Consider the following 15,824-nt stretch of genomic DNA (forward strand, 5'->3'; position numbering starts at 1 on the left):
TAGTGCCACGGCAGACACATAAATACAGGATAAGTGGCATCCCATATTTGTAATATTGTGTTGCTTCTACCTCGTCCGGTTCAGAAGGTTGCAGGGAAGATTAAAAGGAAAAAGATCAAGTAGTTTATGTGCTGCTTTGTAGATACAAAAAAAGCACTGAGGAAGTTGCTGTCCCTCCCCATAAGTACCACCCTATTTTGCAGAGAAGAGAACCAAGAGCAGGATGGGATGTTTGCTAGACATCACACACATTGGGAAAGTTCTCAGAGCGGAAGTCAGCTTCCCTGCCCGCAGCCTGGCCCCTCTGCACCAGGACGTACCCAGACACCCAGCGTGCCCCGTACCAGCGCGTGGGAATAGCGCGCTTTGCCTGTGTGAACACTGCTGGACTTGGCTGTGGCCACCTTGGCAGGTGGGCCCTCCCCAGAATGAAGCTCTGCGTTGTGACAGTGAAGGTGACTTCTCTCAGCCAATGGGTATTCCCAACTGGTCCCCTTCCCCAGCCAACTCTAGCTCCTCATTGCTGCTTCCGTCTTTCCCAATGGTGCGTCCAGGATGGCTCCCGAGCCTCTCTGCCCAAGTGCCCTGTACCTATATCCCTGTCATCACAGCCTGCGAACCACTTCCACTTACAAAGAAGACATGAATTGGTTTTTTTTTTTTTTTGGTACTGGGAATCAAACTCAGGACTTCACGCTTGCCAGGCAGGCGCTTGTGCTGCTGGGCTATATCCCCAGCCCAAAGACATGAATTTTGATCCCAGTGTTCTAGGCCAGGAAACCAAGGCCCCGAGATGACATGACCCTCTCAAGATCATACGGTGAGTTGTCACAGCCGAGCCAGTAACCACCTTCCAAATCCTACTTCAGTGTCTCTTCATCCCGACAGCGGGCTGGCCCTGGTTCTCTGATGAGGACCTGTTCTACTGATGTCTCTTGGTTGAAGGCGGTGGAGATACCCAGCCTCTCCAAGGACAGACAAATGGTACGAGAAAGTCTTCAGATTACACACCTGGGCCCTGGAAGTAGCCTTGACTCTTACAACACTGGCTAAATGCACACTGCTTCTAAAAGGATCCTTATTGTATTTGACTTAGGACCATCTAAAATAGAAGGCTAGCCAGGCATGGTGGTCCACACCAGCACTAGGGAGGCTGAGGCAGGAGGATTATCTCAAGTTTGAGGCCAGTCTGGGTTAGATAGAGAATTTAAGGCCAGCATGAACTACACAGGAAGACCCTGTCTCAAACAAATAAACAAACAGAGCTAAAAGAGATGGCTAAAAATAAAGTTTTAAACAAATAGAACCTAGAAGATCAAGGTCTTGCACAGAAGTGTCCTGCTTAGGGCAGATTCTGTGTAAAATTCACAATTTCACGTTTCTATTATTATTATTATTATTATTAATTTTTTTTTTGTCTTTTTGAGACAGGGTCTCGCCGTGCAGTTCAGGCTGTCCTTGAGCTCACTTTGTAGTCCAGGCTGGTCTCGAACTCAAAACGATCCCGCTGCCTCAGCCTCCCCAGTGCTGGGTTTACTAGCATGCATCATGTTTCTTTTAGAGCTCACTACTGACTATTAAAAAGTAAAGCACATGAAAATCTGGAAATTCAGATTGACAGCACACCTACACCAGGGTGGACACGGATAGTGTTGACGACTTCCTGTAAGACGCCTGTGAGTGACAGAGTGTGAGTGGCGTGGTTTCGAGGGCCGTGTCTTCAGACGGCTCATCCTCCACGAGGGCCGGCAGCGTGCCCTGGCTTCCAGCGTGTGTAGCCGGGGCAGTTTAATGAGATTTATGTCCGACCGGTGGCAAACCTCCAAGCCTGTTGTGTATAGGAGCTGATCCCAGGCAAATGAGCCTTGAGCCAGCATCAAGGTGTCATTTCAGTGGCTAGAAATAAGGAATATTTAAGCCAAGAGAAACTCAAAAAAGATATTTTATTTTCAGAGCAGCTGATGCAATATCGAATCAGGTTTTCACAAATAAATATGACAGTGTGTATTTGGTTACATTTCTCACTGATAAATGCCTGCCGATAGGAACTGTAATCAATTTCTGAGAAGGCGAAATACTGGAGCCTAATTAAAATTTTCCTGATTTTCTTCTTGAAAAAAGTATTGTGATAATTTTTAAAAATCCTTAACACTCAGGATGGGAAACAATCTAGAATGCCCCCCCCCTTTTTTTTTTTAAGGAATGCACCTTTTTAGGACAAGTCTATAAAACATCTTTATTTATTTGTTACATATGATGTTTAAATATAACTTTGCTTTCAAGTCTCAAACTTTTTTCAAACCCCTTGTAAAATAAGACTTTTGGTTCACCTTAACAAAAACTGACCTAGGAAGAAACATTTTTAGCAAAATGTTATTATAAAATTCACTAGAAAATACTGTCTTTTTTTTTGCCAAAATGTTACATAAAATCCTTATTAAAAATACACACATTACAAAAGAAAAATTATGAATATGCTATACATAGTGCTTTGATATGGACCGAGGGACCTGCATTCCAGGGAGGTACAGTTAAGCACACTAGATATTATGATGTCAACTTACATAATAGTGCAAACCTGAATAAATTACATCCCAATATGGAAGGCATGCGAGTCATTTGCTGAGAATAGAACATAACGAAGCCAGAACAGGAAGCAATCACAACCGCTATTTAAAAATGTTTTCCTTTTTATTACATTAATTTTTTTCAAAAATACTTTTCTTTACAATAGAACTCCTAGAAAATATTTACAACCTTCCTCTAATAAAATATAACAGCAGTTAAATATATTTGAAAATAAGATGGGTTTTTCCATAAAATATATCTGTTAACTTTTTTATATACAAGCTTTCTCAAAGAGGTCTAAATTCACGAATGAAAAACCATCTGATCGTAAACAGTAACCATGTTGAAGACATGAACAGTCAGGAAGGAAAGTTCTTTGGGGTGGGCTTGGCGGTGGGGAGAGATCTGAGACACAGCACATACATGCAGGTGGAATCATTTCAGGAAGAAAACAAGTGCAATATTTTATAGGAAGTCAATTTTTTAAGTTGATAGCTGAGAAATACTAATTCAGGTAATTCGAACTGTCTCATTCGGGAGGAGTTCTTTGGTTATTTCAAGTAGAGATCCTTATACTATGCTGCATGGAAAATTAAAATCAAACTGGGCATCTTATTTTTGCTGTGACAACTCAATGTATCTCTAATGCTTAGAACTGGAAGAACTGGCCCAATCTCCAAACAAGAGGCAATGTGCTTTCTAAGTATTTTTCTGCGCATCTGCTCCTTTGATAGGCAAAGGGTGTCTCTGATGGACCCAACTGCAGAACCGTTTGGGACGCAGCCTCAGACGCCAGAGGGAAGAGGCTACTTTGTGGCCAGCCAACGAGGTGGCAGCTGGAAGGTTCTGTAATAGCTCCGCCGGAAGCCAGTGCACGATGCCCAGGTAGTTCTGAACTCAAAACCACCTCAGTACAACAAAGACAGAACAACCTGTTGAAATGGCAGCAAACTACTTTTTTTTTTTTCCTAAAGGAAAGATGAAGGGAATCTCCAAGACAACTTCTCTGAAAACAAAACAATGGAAACAGAGTGAATCTATTTTTCTTCTCTCTGTGGCTTCCCTGAGATTCAGAAACCACTGCCTGGGCCGTGTTGGACTACAGCTGGCCCCATGACTGCATGCTAAATGCTCTCGCAGAGCTGAATTCCAAGGATGCCCAGGTCCTGCCCTTGCCCCTGCTGTGACCTGTCAGGCTGTCCATGTGCAAGCGCAGTGGCCCAGCATGACGGCAGCACTGCCATGGTGTCAGGGAAGGAGTCGGCCTCAGAACGAGGGTGCCTGGGAGGGGGTGCCACACAGCACTGACACTGACGGGGAGCTGAGGAGTGGGGTCCTTTCTGTGCGGGGCCGTGCCCCTGGCTGACTTTTGCACCAACAGTGGGATGGGCCGATTGGACTCAGTTCAGAAGCCTGGGCAATGACCTTTTTGAAGGAGTACAGGTTTATTGCCTTCAAGTACCAACAGCAGCTCTGCCGCTGGGGCAGGAGGTGGCAGAGCGAAGTCATGTAGCTTAGCAGCTTAGTGACATCTAGAAATGCTTTGGCAAGTGACTTGGAGAGAATACATTCGTGGTTTGAATGCAAAATGGTAGCTAAAGTGTATCTGAAACCATTTCTGTTGGCCCCAACGCAATTTCCCATCCTCATGTCCTAGAAAACGCTCATTCTTTGTGGCTAGCCTCTGGATAAACTTCACTCCAGGTGTGAGCGATAGCAAAGTCCCAGGGAAGGAGGTTTCAAAGGACGTCCAAGTGGCACAGAGTAATTTCAGACCTCCGCTGAGCGTGAACGAAAGAACAGGCTCTTCTGAGCCATTCTGTCAGGACAAGGAACACTTCCCGGTGGGTCAGAACAGAATAAAAGTAACACCAGATGGGAAAGACGACCCAGGCCCCAGCAAGAAGACGGCTGCCTGCCTCACGTATACACACACACGTACTCGCTCCCAGCAAGCTTTGCGATGGAAGGCAACCGAGACGGCCACCATCTGAGAGCAGTGGATCAGGAATGTGAGGGTCACTCCCCACGGGGAGCGCCGATCGTCTCATGAGGGTGTAGCCCAGACGAAACACCTCTTAGAAGATAGTTGTGCCAATTATTTATTCCCCCCCAACCCTCAACAAAAACAATTTAAAAAAAAAAAGGAGAAGAAACTGGATTTTTTTTCCTAAACCTGAATAAAATGACCACTTTTTAAACAGGTAGTTTAAAAGGGTTTACAAAACAAGTGGGCAGTCCAGGTTTCCTGATTCATGACGAGGGAGGCTGTGGGTTCTCACCGCCTGGAAGCAGCCAGCGGGGCTTTAGAGTTCCGTGTCACCGTGAAGCAATGCTGAGTCTTGGTCATCCAAGAGCAGATTGGTGTCCACGACCTCAGCCTCCTCCATGACGCCTCCGAACTGCTGGACCACGTCGTCGTCGAGGATGTCCACGTCCTTGATGGGTTTGATCAAGCTCAGCTGGCCCAGGGGCAGCAGCCTCTGGGCCCCCACCGGCTCCGTAGTCCTCTCGATGGTGGCTGCCATTTCGACCGCAAAAGCTGCCTTCTGAGCCTTCTGCCTCTGCTGCTCCTCCTGCTGCCTGTGAGTTTTCATGTGTGCGTTTCGGCTTTTGATCTTGAAGAAGACCCTAAAAAGGAAAAAGCAGCAAGTGACTGAGTCCTTGGAAATCCTAGTGTCCTACAGGGAATGGGGATGCAGGCTCGATGGCTGTTTTGGGGTGTCTTTGACAGAACCCCAGGACTTCCTCCTGCCGTGACCCGTCACCTCCTCCTAAGCACTACAAAGATGAGGGGAGGGGACCAGAACACAGTGACTGGTGTGTCAAGCATTCTTTTAGGGCAATGGAGGAGGCCGCTTCAAAGGCTTTCCTGTCCCTCTGGAGACTGGAGCTCTCCATCTTTCTTCTCCTTCGGCCCTTGCCCCCCACGCCCCCACTCCCCCTCCTCGCCTGGAGAATCCCTGAGCATGCTAAGAGCTCTTGACAGTCCCCATATAAAGCAACTCCACAGCGCCCTGGCCTCTAGCCCTGTCCCTCCATGGAGTACGCTGGGAGGATCCGCCTGCGTGCACTGTGGCCTCCCCTTTTCTCTCTTCCCCTTCATTCATCAGTCTCTTCCTCCTCAAGGTCACCAGTAACCTTGTATGGCCAGCGCCACCGGTCTTTCTTTTTTCTTTTTGCAGTCTTACGGATTGACCCACATCCCCAATTTTAAATTTTGAGACAGGGTCAGGTCTCACTGAATCAAGTAACAGGTGTGCACAACCATGCCTGACACTGTCTCCTGTCTTTACTGGGCTGGACTCCTGAGCTGTATCCACCCCTTCTTGTTGCTGAAGGCACCTTCCCATTAGCCATAATGTTACCGTAATTTCCTACTCTTGGCCTTAGAATCAAAGTGGATCTCAGCTGGGGATGAATGTGCCTTCGCACAAGACGGCTGGCAATGTCTGGGGACAGTTTTGGTGGTCTCAGCTGAGTGGGGAGATGCTCTTCTGATATCAAGTGGGGGAGGTCAGGGATGCTGCTAAACGTCCCACTTAGAATATAGTCTCTGTTCCCCAAACAAGGAGTTATTAAGCCTAAAATGTAACAGTGCTGAGGTTAAGCAACCCTGGGCAAAAGGATGTCATATTTTGGGGGTTAACTCTTTAGATCAGGTGCCTGCAAACTACGGTCAGCAGATCAAATCTAGCCTGTTCTTTGCGCATGAAGTTTTATTGGAACATAAAACGTCTGTGTATTGTCTGTGTGTGTATTGTTGCTGGCTGCTTCTGCACTGTGATGCCGGGCTGAGCCGTTCGGACGGAGGCAGCATGGCCCACAGAGCTGAACATCTTTTACTCTCTGGACTATTTTCAGACCAGTCTGTCCAGATGTGAGACTATATTTATGGGGGATGGTGTTCACATAGATATTCCACATTCACTTCCAAGCTCACAAAGGAAAAAAACTAAAAAACAAACTGAAAATAGAAATCAAAACCTTGATTTCTAAGGCCTAAGTCAACAGGGTTGATGAATTCTGTTTAAACATATCGAAAATTGTTTAATGTAATAAATATATCAGCAGCTGCAATTCTGTGAACACCTGCTTAATGTTAAAACCACATAAAGCATTCTATTTCATGTAAGATATTAACCAAAAAAGAATCCAAGCAGCATAAAAACAACAAAAAAATTTAACATATACCCCTGAGAGACAGCCAGAAAGTACAAAAGGTAGGTTGAGTCTCCCTTACCAAATTGCTTGGGCCCGAAGTGCCTCAGATTTTGGAATATTTGCATATATATAATAAGATATCTTGAGGCTGGCACCCATGTATAAACATAAAATTCATTTGATGCATATAACTATATAATAAGGTAACTTTATAATTTTTAATAATTTTGTGCATGAGACAAAGTTTCAGGGAGTGGAATTCTCCACTTGTGGCATCATGTTGATGCTCAAGGAGTTCTGAATTTTGGAGCATTTCAGGTTTCAGAGCTTTTTTTTTTTGGTTTTGGTTTTTCTCCGGTACTGGGAACTGAACTCACGACCTTGCACTTGCCAGGCAGGCGCTTTGCTGCTGAGCTAAATCCCCAGCCCCAGGTTTCAGAGTTTCAGATGCTCAACGGGTACCCATTTGTGTAAAAGCATCCTCTGTCTCCACCTGGTGGAATAAACCTGTTGCAGCCTGTGTGACCCGAAGGGGAAGGTGCTTGCTCCGCGCTGCTCCCGCACTTCCGCTCCAGGACAACGGGTGGGAGGGAACGCGGCTACACTGTGACTGCAAGTAAAGCAGCCTAGGATCACCCTGGTGCTTGTTCCTTCCATGCTTCCCCAACAGGTGGTGGGTGGTGACGTCAAGATGCTGTCCTCTCCAGGCTCTGAGTGACTGCAGGGCACAGAGGAACTGACTGATAAAAATCTCTCCATCCCTTCTCTTCATGGAGGGAGGATGGCGCTGGGTCTGAGGCACTGTGGTGGCCCCCTGTGAACTCCATTAGGGTTGCCTGGAGGCAGCCTGGCCTGGAACGGAGCAAGGGCAGCTGCGGCTGATGTCAAGTGGCCCAGCAGTGTCCGCGAGGATGTGGAGGCACAGCCCTCCTCACGTCCCTAGGGGTGTTTTCTGGCCGGTGCCTCTCCAGGTAACGATCCTGTACATACAGGACGTCCCATGTGATCACGGAGTGCCCTCAGGTCAGGCAGACTCCGAGAAGGAAAGGGAATTCTCTCCTGGAATTCCATGGGGGAGAACCATGCCTCTCACCACCATTTCCTTCCTAAAGTGGGTAAACAAAGCAAACAGAGGCGAGGGCAACAGTCAGGAACCCAAAGCTGGGTTCAAAACTCTGCTCTCCGCTGGCAATGTGCCCAGGGGTAGGGCATTTTACCTAACTAAATCTCTGTTTTCTTCAGTACTTGGAAACTGGGAATTGAACCCATGGCTTTCACACTGAGCTGCATCTCCAGCCCTTTTCTTGTTTTTATTTGAGACAGAGTTTCTCTAAGTTGCCCAGGCTGAACTTGAAGCTGTAACCCTCCTGCCTCAGGATCTCAGGGCACTGGGATTACAGATGTGTACCACCACCCCTGGCTCCTAGACCCTTCTTGTAAACCAAGAGACAGAAACACATCCCAAGGAGCTTCTGTGTGAGGACTACATAAGTGCATGCACAGAGTGGGTAGCACAGTAAACGCTCAGGAAATGTGAGCTGCTATTATTACTACCAATGGTCAGCTTCCTCCCTTAGTTACTGTTTAACCCTACACCTAAAAGGGCAGGGGGACAAACAAGTTTCACCTCATGCATGAACTCTAATTAGCTGGTTGTGCAACTCTTAATTAGCTGGTTGACACATGCAACACTGTAAAAATGGGTACAGGGTTTTTTGTCAGAGCAAACCCTGGAAGTGCTATGATAAAAAGGATCTGTGGCTCTGTCCTAACCTGACAGGAGTGCAGTGGCTGATTCACGCTGTCTGCTGGGCACAGGGCTGAGCAGTGTGGCTGGGGTGCCTGGCTTCAGCGTCTGCTCTAGAGCACTCCTGATTAGGGTTCTAGGGCCACCCTGAAATCGCTCAGTGACAGTAGTGCCCCCATTCTGAGGTAGAGGAAAGGTCCTCTTCCAGAGCCCAAGGGCGGCAGGAGGAGGAGCCCAGGAGCCAGGGTTCTTCCTCTCTAGCTGGAGAAACCTGAGCTGCTCCTGCCCAGCCCCCACAGAGGACCCGGTCCACTTGGATCCGGTCCCTGGCTCGAGTCACGTACTTGCCACACTCCTTGCAGGGGAAGATGGTGGTGGGGTCTGTCTCGCCGCTGGTGGTGCTGTGAGAGGGTGAGCTCTTTACTGAGCAATACCCGCTCTGGGTGCCCCCTGGCTTCTGCTTCCCAGAGGGGACAGCTCCCCGGGTCTTGGTCACCTGGTTGGTGCCACCGTGAATGCGGGCATGGCCGTTCAGTGCCTGCCGGGAGCTGAACACCTGGGGAAGAAAGGGAGTGACATGACATCTACAGTCCTGAAAAGGAAATTAAGGTTATTAGTTACTCAGTTATGAAATAGGGACACACGCAACAGTGTAAAAGTGGGCGCAGTGCTTTATCAAAGCAGACTCCGGCAGGTACCACAGAAAGTGCACATCAAATACACAACCTTCCATCTTGCCATTTTGTATGTTTTTTGTTTTATAAGACAAAGTCTCTCGATGCAGTTCAGGCTGGCCTCAAACTCAAAGTGATCCTCCTGCCTCAGCCTCCCAGTGCTGGGATTACAGGTGTGCACCACTACACCCAGCTTCCTCTTGCCATTTTGAAGTCAGCAGACTGAAGTCAGCAGGCATCTAGAGCCTGCTTTATCATAACCAATGCGGAGGCTGTTAGCTATTTCCCCTCATTATTTTCCATTTGCAAAACAGGTGGGGGGCTGGACTAGTTTTCACCAATTGTGACTTTTTATTAGTATATGTCTGTGATATACAGTAACTGCATTCATTTTGGGGAAGCGGTACTTATACATACTGAAACTTCACCATTTTTACTTCCCTTTCCTCTCCCTGCCCTCTTGTCTCCTCCCACTCCTAGGTCCCCTTCCCATCTCCACAGTCTACCTCCCTATTTTCTACCATTTCGGGTTTGTTTTTTTTGTCTTTTTGAGACAGGGTCTCACTATGCAGTTCAGGCAGGCCTTGAACTCACTTTGTAGCCCAGGCTGGCCTTGAACTCAAAACGATCCTCCTGCCTCAGCCTCCCGAGTGCTGGGATTACAGCTGTAACATTTCATTTTTATTTTGCTCTTTAATTCATATTTTAGATTTCTCATATAACAGAAACCATGTGATATTTAACTATCCATGCCTGGTATAGTTCATCTTAATATTACGGTCAAAGTATATCCATTTTCCTCCAAATGACTCAGGTTTATCCTTCTTTATGGCAGAGCACTACTCCAGTATGTACAAATGCCACATTTTCTGTATCTATTCACCTGCTGATGGACACACAGACCCTTTCAAGATTTAGCTCTTATGCACTGTGCTGCTATAAACATGGCTATGCACGGATCACTGAATCAAAGAAATTTGGCCTACTCAGAACTTAAGTTACAAGCAGAGGTTGTCTGGCTGAAATGGAGGCAGCAGCTCAGGGTTCAGCCTGTTTGGTCAGCTCTGTCTCTCTCCAGGAAGCCTAGCACGCCAAGCAACACAGCTCAGAAGACAACGATTATGTGCTCTGATACAGGTTGTATGTTACACACAGACTCAATCGCAGCTCATTATTTTACCCTTCCTTTCCTTTCTTGTTTTTGGTGCTGGGTTTAGAATCCATGGCTTCCTGCATGCTAGGGAAGTGCTTACCACTGAACTATAACCATAGCCCAGTAGCCCACTGTTGGGGTGGCCCCGACATTTTAATACAGAGTGATAAGAGGGGAAGGACCCGGGCAGTGTTTCAAGGACTGCCACACAGCAGGGTCTCCAGCCTCAGCACTCTGGGGTGGGGATAATCAGGCCTTGGCCATTCTTTGTCATGGGGATTGTCCTGTGTACTGCAGGGTGTCTAGCACTGTCTCTGGCCTGTGTACCAGATGCCAGCCCTGCAGCCCTGACAGCCCCTGGAGCCCATGTCTCCAGACACTGCCAAATGCTCCTGGGAGAGCAAAGCACCCCCAGTTCAGAACCACTGCACTCCACACCCCTGAATGCTGACAGCATCCAGCTCCTTAACCTTATCAGCCAAAAGGCTGCCCCACAAGCTTCCTGGCTAGAGGGGTGCTCTGTGCTCAGTTCACGACCCCTATTTCTTGTTTTATAGAGAAAAACCTCCTATCACTAATTTAGCAACTATTGGCTTCAATGGTAGGCAAGGAAAAAGGTGACTTTCTGCTCAGTCAGAAATTTTAGTGTGTGTGCTACAGCTGTATATTGGGGAAGCATCCAGTTTCTGAACAAATTCACCAAGAAATGTTGTCATTTAAAGTTGCATCTTAATCATCTCTGAAGTGCTCTATGCAAAATGGCAGCGACAGAGTGAAGGGGCCGGGCTACTACACATCCGGGATGGAAGCGAGCCAGCCACTCCTCACGCTCTCTTCAGAGCTAACACAAAAGGTACGCATCTTTTTTTCTCAATTTTTTTCAACTTCTTCTTAACCATATATAAAGTGAATTTCTGCTTTAAGATATGAATACTTATTTATCCATTTTTTCAATACCGGATTGAGCCCGGGGCCTTCAGACTGAGCTACACTCCAGCTTTTTTTTTTTTGTTTTTTTTTCCGGGACCGGGAATCGAACTCATGACCTCACGCTTGCCAGGCAGGCGCTGTGCCACTGAGCTAAATCCCCAGCCCCACTCCAGCTTTTTAAAAAATTTCAGTCAAGGTCTTGTTAAGTTGCCTAGGCTGGGCTCAAACTGGTGATCATCCAGGCTCAGCCTCCCAGAGAGCTGGGATGACAGGCGTGTGCCACCACACCTGGCTAGGATATGAATATTTTAAAGACAGTTGCCATCTTCATCTGTGTGACAGACTCAAAAAGCAGCATTCAACGCAGTCTATATTATACAAGCAAAGACAAGAGAGGCAGAGCGAAGAGGGGCTTCCTGTGAGAGGAGCTGCACCCCCATCTAGGGAGTGCTGGAGAACTTGTCTATACAGATGTGCCCGGCTGTAAGACACCAGTCAGACTAGTAGGGAATAGGGGATCTACTGAGAGCCCAAGGGAAACCACCTTCAAACATATCCTTTAAGATATGCAGGCCGCACAGCCTCTGGAAGCCTCCCTCCACTGCTGACAGACTCTCGCTCAGGCTACTGACATGATCAGTTTGCTGGGTACATCTTTTTTCACATCCACGGAGTACAAAGACAAACTTTAGCTAATCTTTGCAACAACTTTCTCAAATTTCAAATTAGTGACATTTGAATTAGTCTCACTTTATGCAAAACTTTCCAGGCAGGTGGAACTTCAGGCAGTGAGGGGCAGGGAATCTCATGAGAAAGGGTGATTCCGCCTCTGGGCTCCCTGGGTGCCTTTTACCGCTTGCTCCCAGGGTGTGACCTTGGGCAGATCCAGCCCGGGTGCGCCCTGCAGAGCCATCAGTGCACCCTTTCTCAAATGTGTCACGTCTTACAGCGGGGCACAGGTGCACAGCCCTCAGTCAGCCCCGAGCGTCGGGAGACACACACACTTACAGCCCCACAGTTGGGCATTTCGCAGATGAAGGCGCCCGAAGGCTGGCCAGGGGCCTGCAGGGACAGCCCCTCGGTGGGAGCCAGGACAGGCACTGGCGGAGGCTCCGGGGACTTCTGCACTTCGCTCTCCTCTTCTTTTGTGGATTTCCTATCTTCTTCCGGGTCCTCCTCTTCCTCCTCTAACTCTTCTTCCTCTTCACTCGTCTAATGTTAATAAAAGCAAGAATGGGGAAATCCCCAAAGAGCATTTTTAGTGGTGACAAAACTCTTAGGCTAGCAGAGGGGCTGGCAGTGGGGCTGTGTCACTTTCTTTCTGCCTAAGAACTCCTGACAGCCTGCTGGGCTCCATTTCTAAATAGTGGGTCTCTGATGCTTAGAATTTAAAGTCAAAGAAGTCTTCTTGCTGTACTTTTGGTCCCCTCATCCCTTGCATTTTTTTTCTTTTTCTTTTTTTTTGGTACCAGAAATTTTACTCAGGACCTTGTGCTTGCCAGGCAGATGGTTGTGCCACTGAGCTATATCCCCGACACTCATCCCTTGAATTAAAACAATGCTAAGGCAAAGAGGGGAGAGGTTTTGTTTTGTTTTTGTTCTGGAGATTTAGTTTTTACTTTGAGACAGGGTCTCACTAAGTCACTAAATTGCCCAGACTGGCCGGAACTTACGATCTTCCTGCTGCCTCAACCTCTCAGAATGCTTTTGCCCCAAGCCTGGCTAGAGGAGAGATTTTTGTAGATAGATTCTCTGCCTTCTTCAAGACCACTAGACCTTACAAGTGACTAAACCTTAGGTCGGCTGCTGGTTCCAGCAGTGTGTGTGTGTGTGTGTGTGTGTGTGCACACGTGCGCACATGTCTCAAACAGTGACACTACTGGGAGTCCCCTCTGGAGAGAAACCAGAGACACATAATGCTTTCTTCTGCAGGCCTTTTCTCCCCCCACCTCTACACACACACACACACACACACACACACACACACACACAGAGTCTATGTAGTTCAGGCTGGTCTTTTTTTTTGGGTATCAGGAATAGAACTCAGAACCTTGCGCTCGCCAGGCAGGCGCTTGTGCCACTGAGCTATATCCCCAGCCCCAGGCTGGCCTTGAACTCATGCCTCAACCTCTCAAGTGATGGGATTACAGGGGGTGCACCACCATGCTCAGATGGTTTAGAGGCTCAATAATAGGGCTGGGGATATAGCTCAGTGGCAAAGTGCCTACCTGGCAAGCGCAAGGTCCTGAGTTTGATTCCCAGTACTAAAAAAAAAAAAAAAAAAAAAAAGAAATAGAGGCTTAATGACATATTCCCAGGTGCAATCCCTGATGTGCCCCATGGTGTTAAGTTCCCACTCTGCTCTTCACAGGTGTTGGGGAAAGGAGGTAAAATGGAGGCGAGTTTCCCTTTCATGTGTCATATGCATTTTCTTTTGTCTCTGACCACAGGTTTGGAGAAAGCGTCTAGTTCATGTTTCCATATACTCACATCTCCTCCTAGAGGCATTTTGTAAAAAAGGACAAGAAACCCACTGTTCCCAGTGACTCTCTCCAAGGCGGAAAGGGAGCCCCGAGGAGAATGAAGCAGAAGGTCCCTCTCCCCCGAGGCTAATCCAGTGCAGGTGACAGGATGGAGCAGGGAGTGGGGCTGGGCCCGCGAGGACCAGTGCAGGATGCGACAGGCCTCACCTTACCTCCCTCAAGCCTTGAACTCTGTGCTCTCCTTGGGCACTGGCTGAGGCCGCTGCCTCCGCTAGCCCCAGGAAGGGCTGAGGACTGGAAGGGGATTCTAAGGATATTCTCTCCACTGCAGCTTGTACTTTATGTTTACAAAATGCTTTTTTGTAAACTTTATGTTTACAAAATGCTTTTTTGTAAACTTTATGTTTACAAAATGCTTTGAGGGGCATTCACCGAACAGTCTGTAAACAACCCTCCCATTTCACAAAGGGGCGAACACAAGCTGTAGCCACAGCCTCTGCCCTGACAGGTCACTCGTCTCTGGCAGGCCCTCTGTGCACCCCCACTCTCAGAGCAAGTCTGTGTCACCCTTCGTGTCCCTGAGTGAAGAACTGGGGAAGCAAATGATCCCTAGAACGCAGAAGTACCAATTTCTAAGAAGAACAAAGATTTCTGAGAGCAGTGGTACTCTGGGATCCAGAAACACAGGCTTCCGCTCCCATTCTGGTTTGGGGTGTATGGGTGAGAAAGACAATGCCAATCAATGTAGGGTACTCGGCACCTCGCACCGTTCTAGTGCCATCCGGCCATAATATCTTTTTTTTTTTCCTTTGGTACCAGGAATCTAACTCAAGACCTTGTGCTTGCCAGGCAGGCGCTGTGCCACTGAGCTATATCCTCAGCCCATTTACAATATCACACACATGTCTTTGAGATGATGTATTAGTAAGGCAGATTTAAGAAATGGTTCCAGTTTCCAGTAGGTTCATTAATATTAACTAGTAATGATCATATTTGCTGGAAGACTTCAGTGAATACTGATGAAGACCTAATCATTTTACAGAGTGGTGCATAATGTATGTGGCAGACTTCTCAGAGTATAGAACACATGGGCTGATTTCACTTCGATGGCTTTATCCCTGTAGGAATACACCATCTTTCAGACCAAGTGGTTCAGGCAAACTCCCAAGGTTTTTCCCATTTCTTTAAAAACTGGGACATGCCAGACATGTTGGCACATGCCAATAATCCCAGCACTTAGGAGGCTGAGGCAGAAGGATTACCATGAGTTCAAGGCCAGCTTGCACTACATAGGGAGATCCTATCTCAAAATTCAAAAACCAAAATAAAACAAAAAACTGGGATCTTGTAGTTTCAAATATTAAGTACACTAGGTTCGGGGATATTGCTCATTGGCACAGTGCCTGCCTGGCAAGCACAAGGTTCTGAGTTTGATTCCTGGTACAAAAAAAAAAAAAGAAAAAAAAATTTAAATGAAGACCATGTGTACAGTTTTGCACTTAAAATGAATTACTTAATTAAATTTAAATACAATGCTTTGTTTCATGGTACCTGTTATAATTTTCTCTCAATGCCATTCTTTGGGTTAAAAACTTAGAAGAAACATTTCCTGTACCCACGAAATTGTCGACTAAATTATTCTCTACTGTGACTATGTATGTCTCGGGAATTTAGATAGGTTTTATTTCAACTGGCAACCTATACACATTCACAAAATGATTTCTCATCAAGCCATATGGCTCACAAAATGACTAAGAGATACAAAGATAGGAGGACAAAAATCCTAACATGTAGAACTTTGTATCAACAAGTTGGCCATTTTATGATGTGTTGCAAAATGAAACGTTTAGTAATATTCCAAAATTGGTGCAAAGTGGATAAATAGAAGGCAGGGAGGAGGCTGTGTATTTAACACTGTGCCCAAACTTCCAGTGTCCACACAGACTTTTTTGAGGGGGGTGACATTTTTATTTCTCAGGCATGCAAATGTAACTCACACTATGAGAAACTAGGAAGTTAGAATGAACGTTTAACAACCCAAGCCTGCTCAAAGACAAATCTGAGTGTTACAGTCACTACCGATGACAAACAACAGTGTATAGGAT

At 46.9% G+C, this 15,824-nt stretch overlaps 1 protein-coding gene across 1 annotated transcript in view; it reads right to left on the reverse strand.

Moving 5' to 3' along the window:
- Window positions 1-3,417: 3,417 nt before the first annotated feature.
- Window positions 3,418-15,824, reverse strand: part of Trerf1 (transcriptional regulating factor 1) — a gene marked incomplete in the record, with an annotated part of 188,333 nt that continues 175,926 nt past the window's right edge. Inside the window, 3 exon segments of the mRNA XM_013516789.1 lie at window positions 3,418-5,199; window positions 8,824-9,035; window positions 12,245-12,448. Of these exon segments, the coding sequence (XP_013372243.1) occupies window positions 4,875-5,199; window positions 8,824-9,035; window positions 12,245-12,448 (741 nt within the window).

Source organism: Chinchilla lanigera, unplaced genomic scaffold, assembly GCF_000276665.1.
Source record: "Chinchilla lanigera isolate Chin_1 unplaced genomic scaffold, ChiLan1.0 scaffold00036, whole genome shotgun sequence".
Taxonomy (NCBI): domain Eukaryota; kingdom Metazoa; phylum Chordata; class Mammalia; order Rodentia; family Chinchillidae; genus Chinchilla; species Chinchilla lanigera.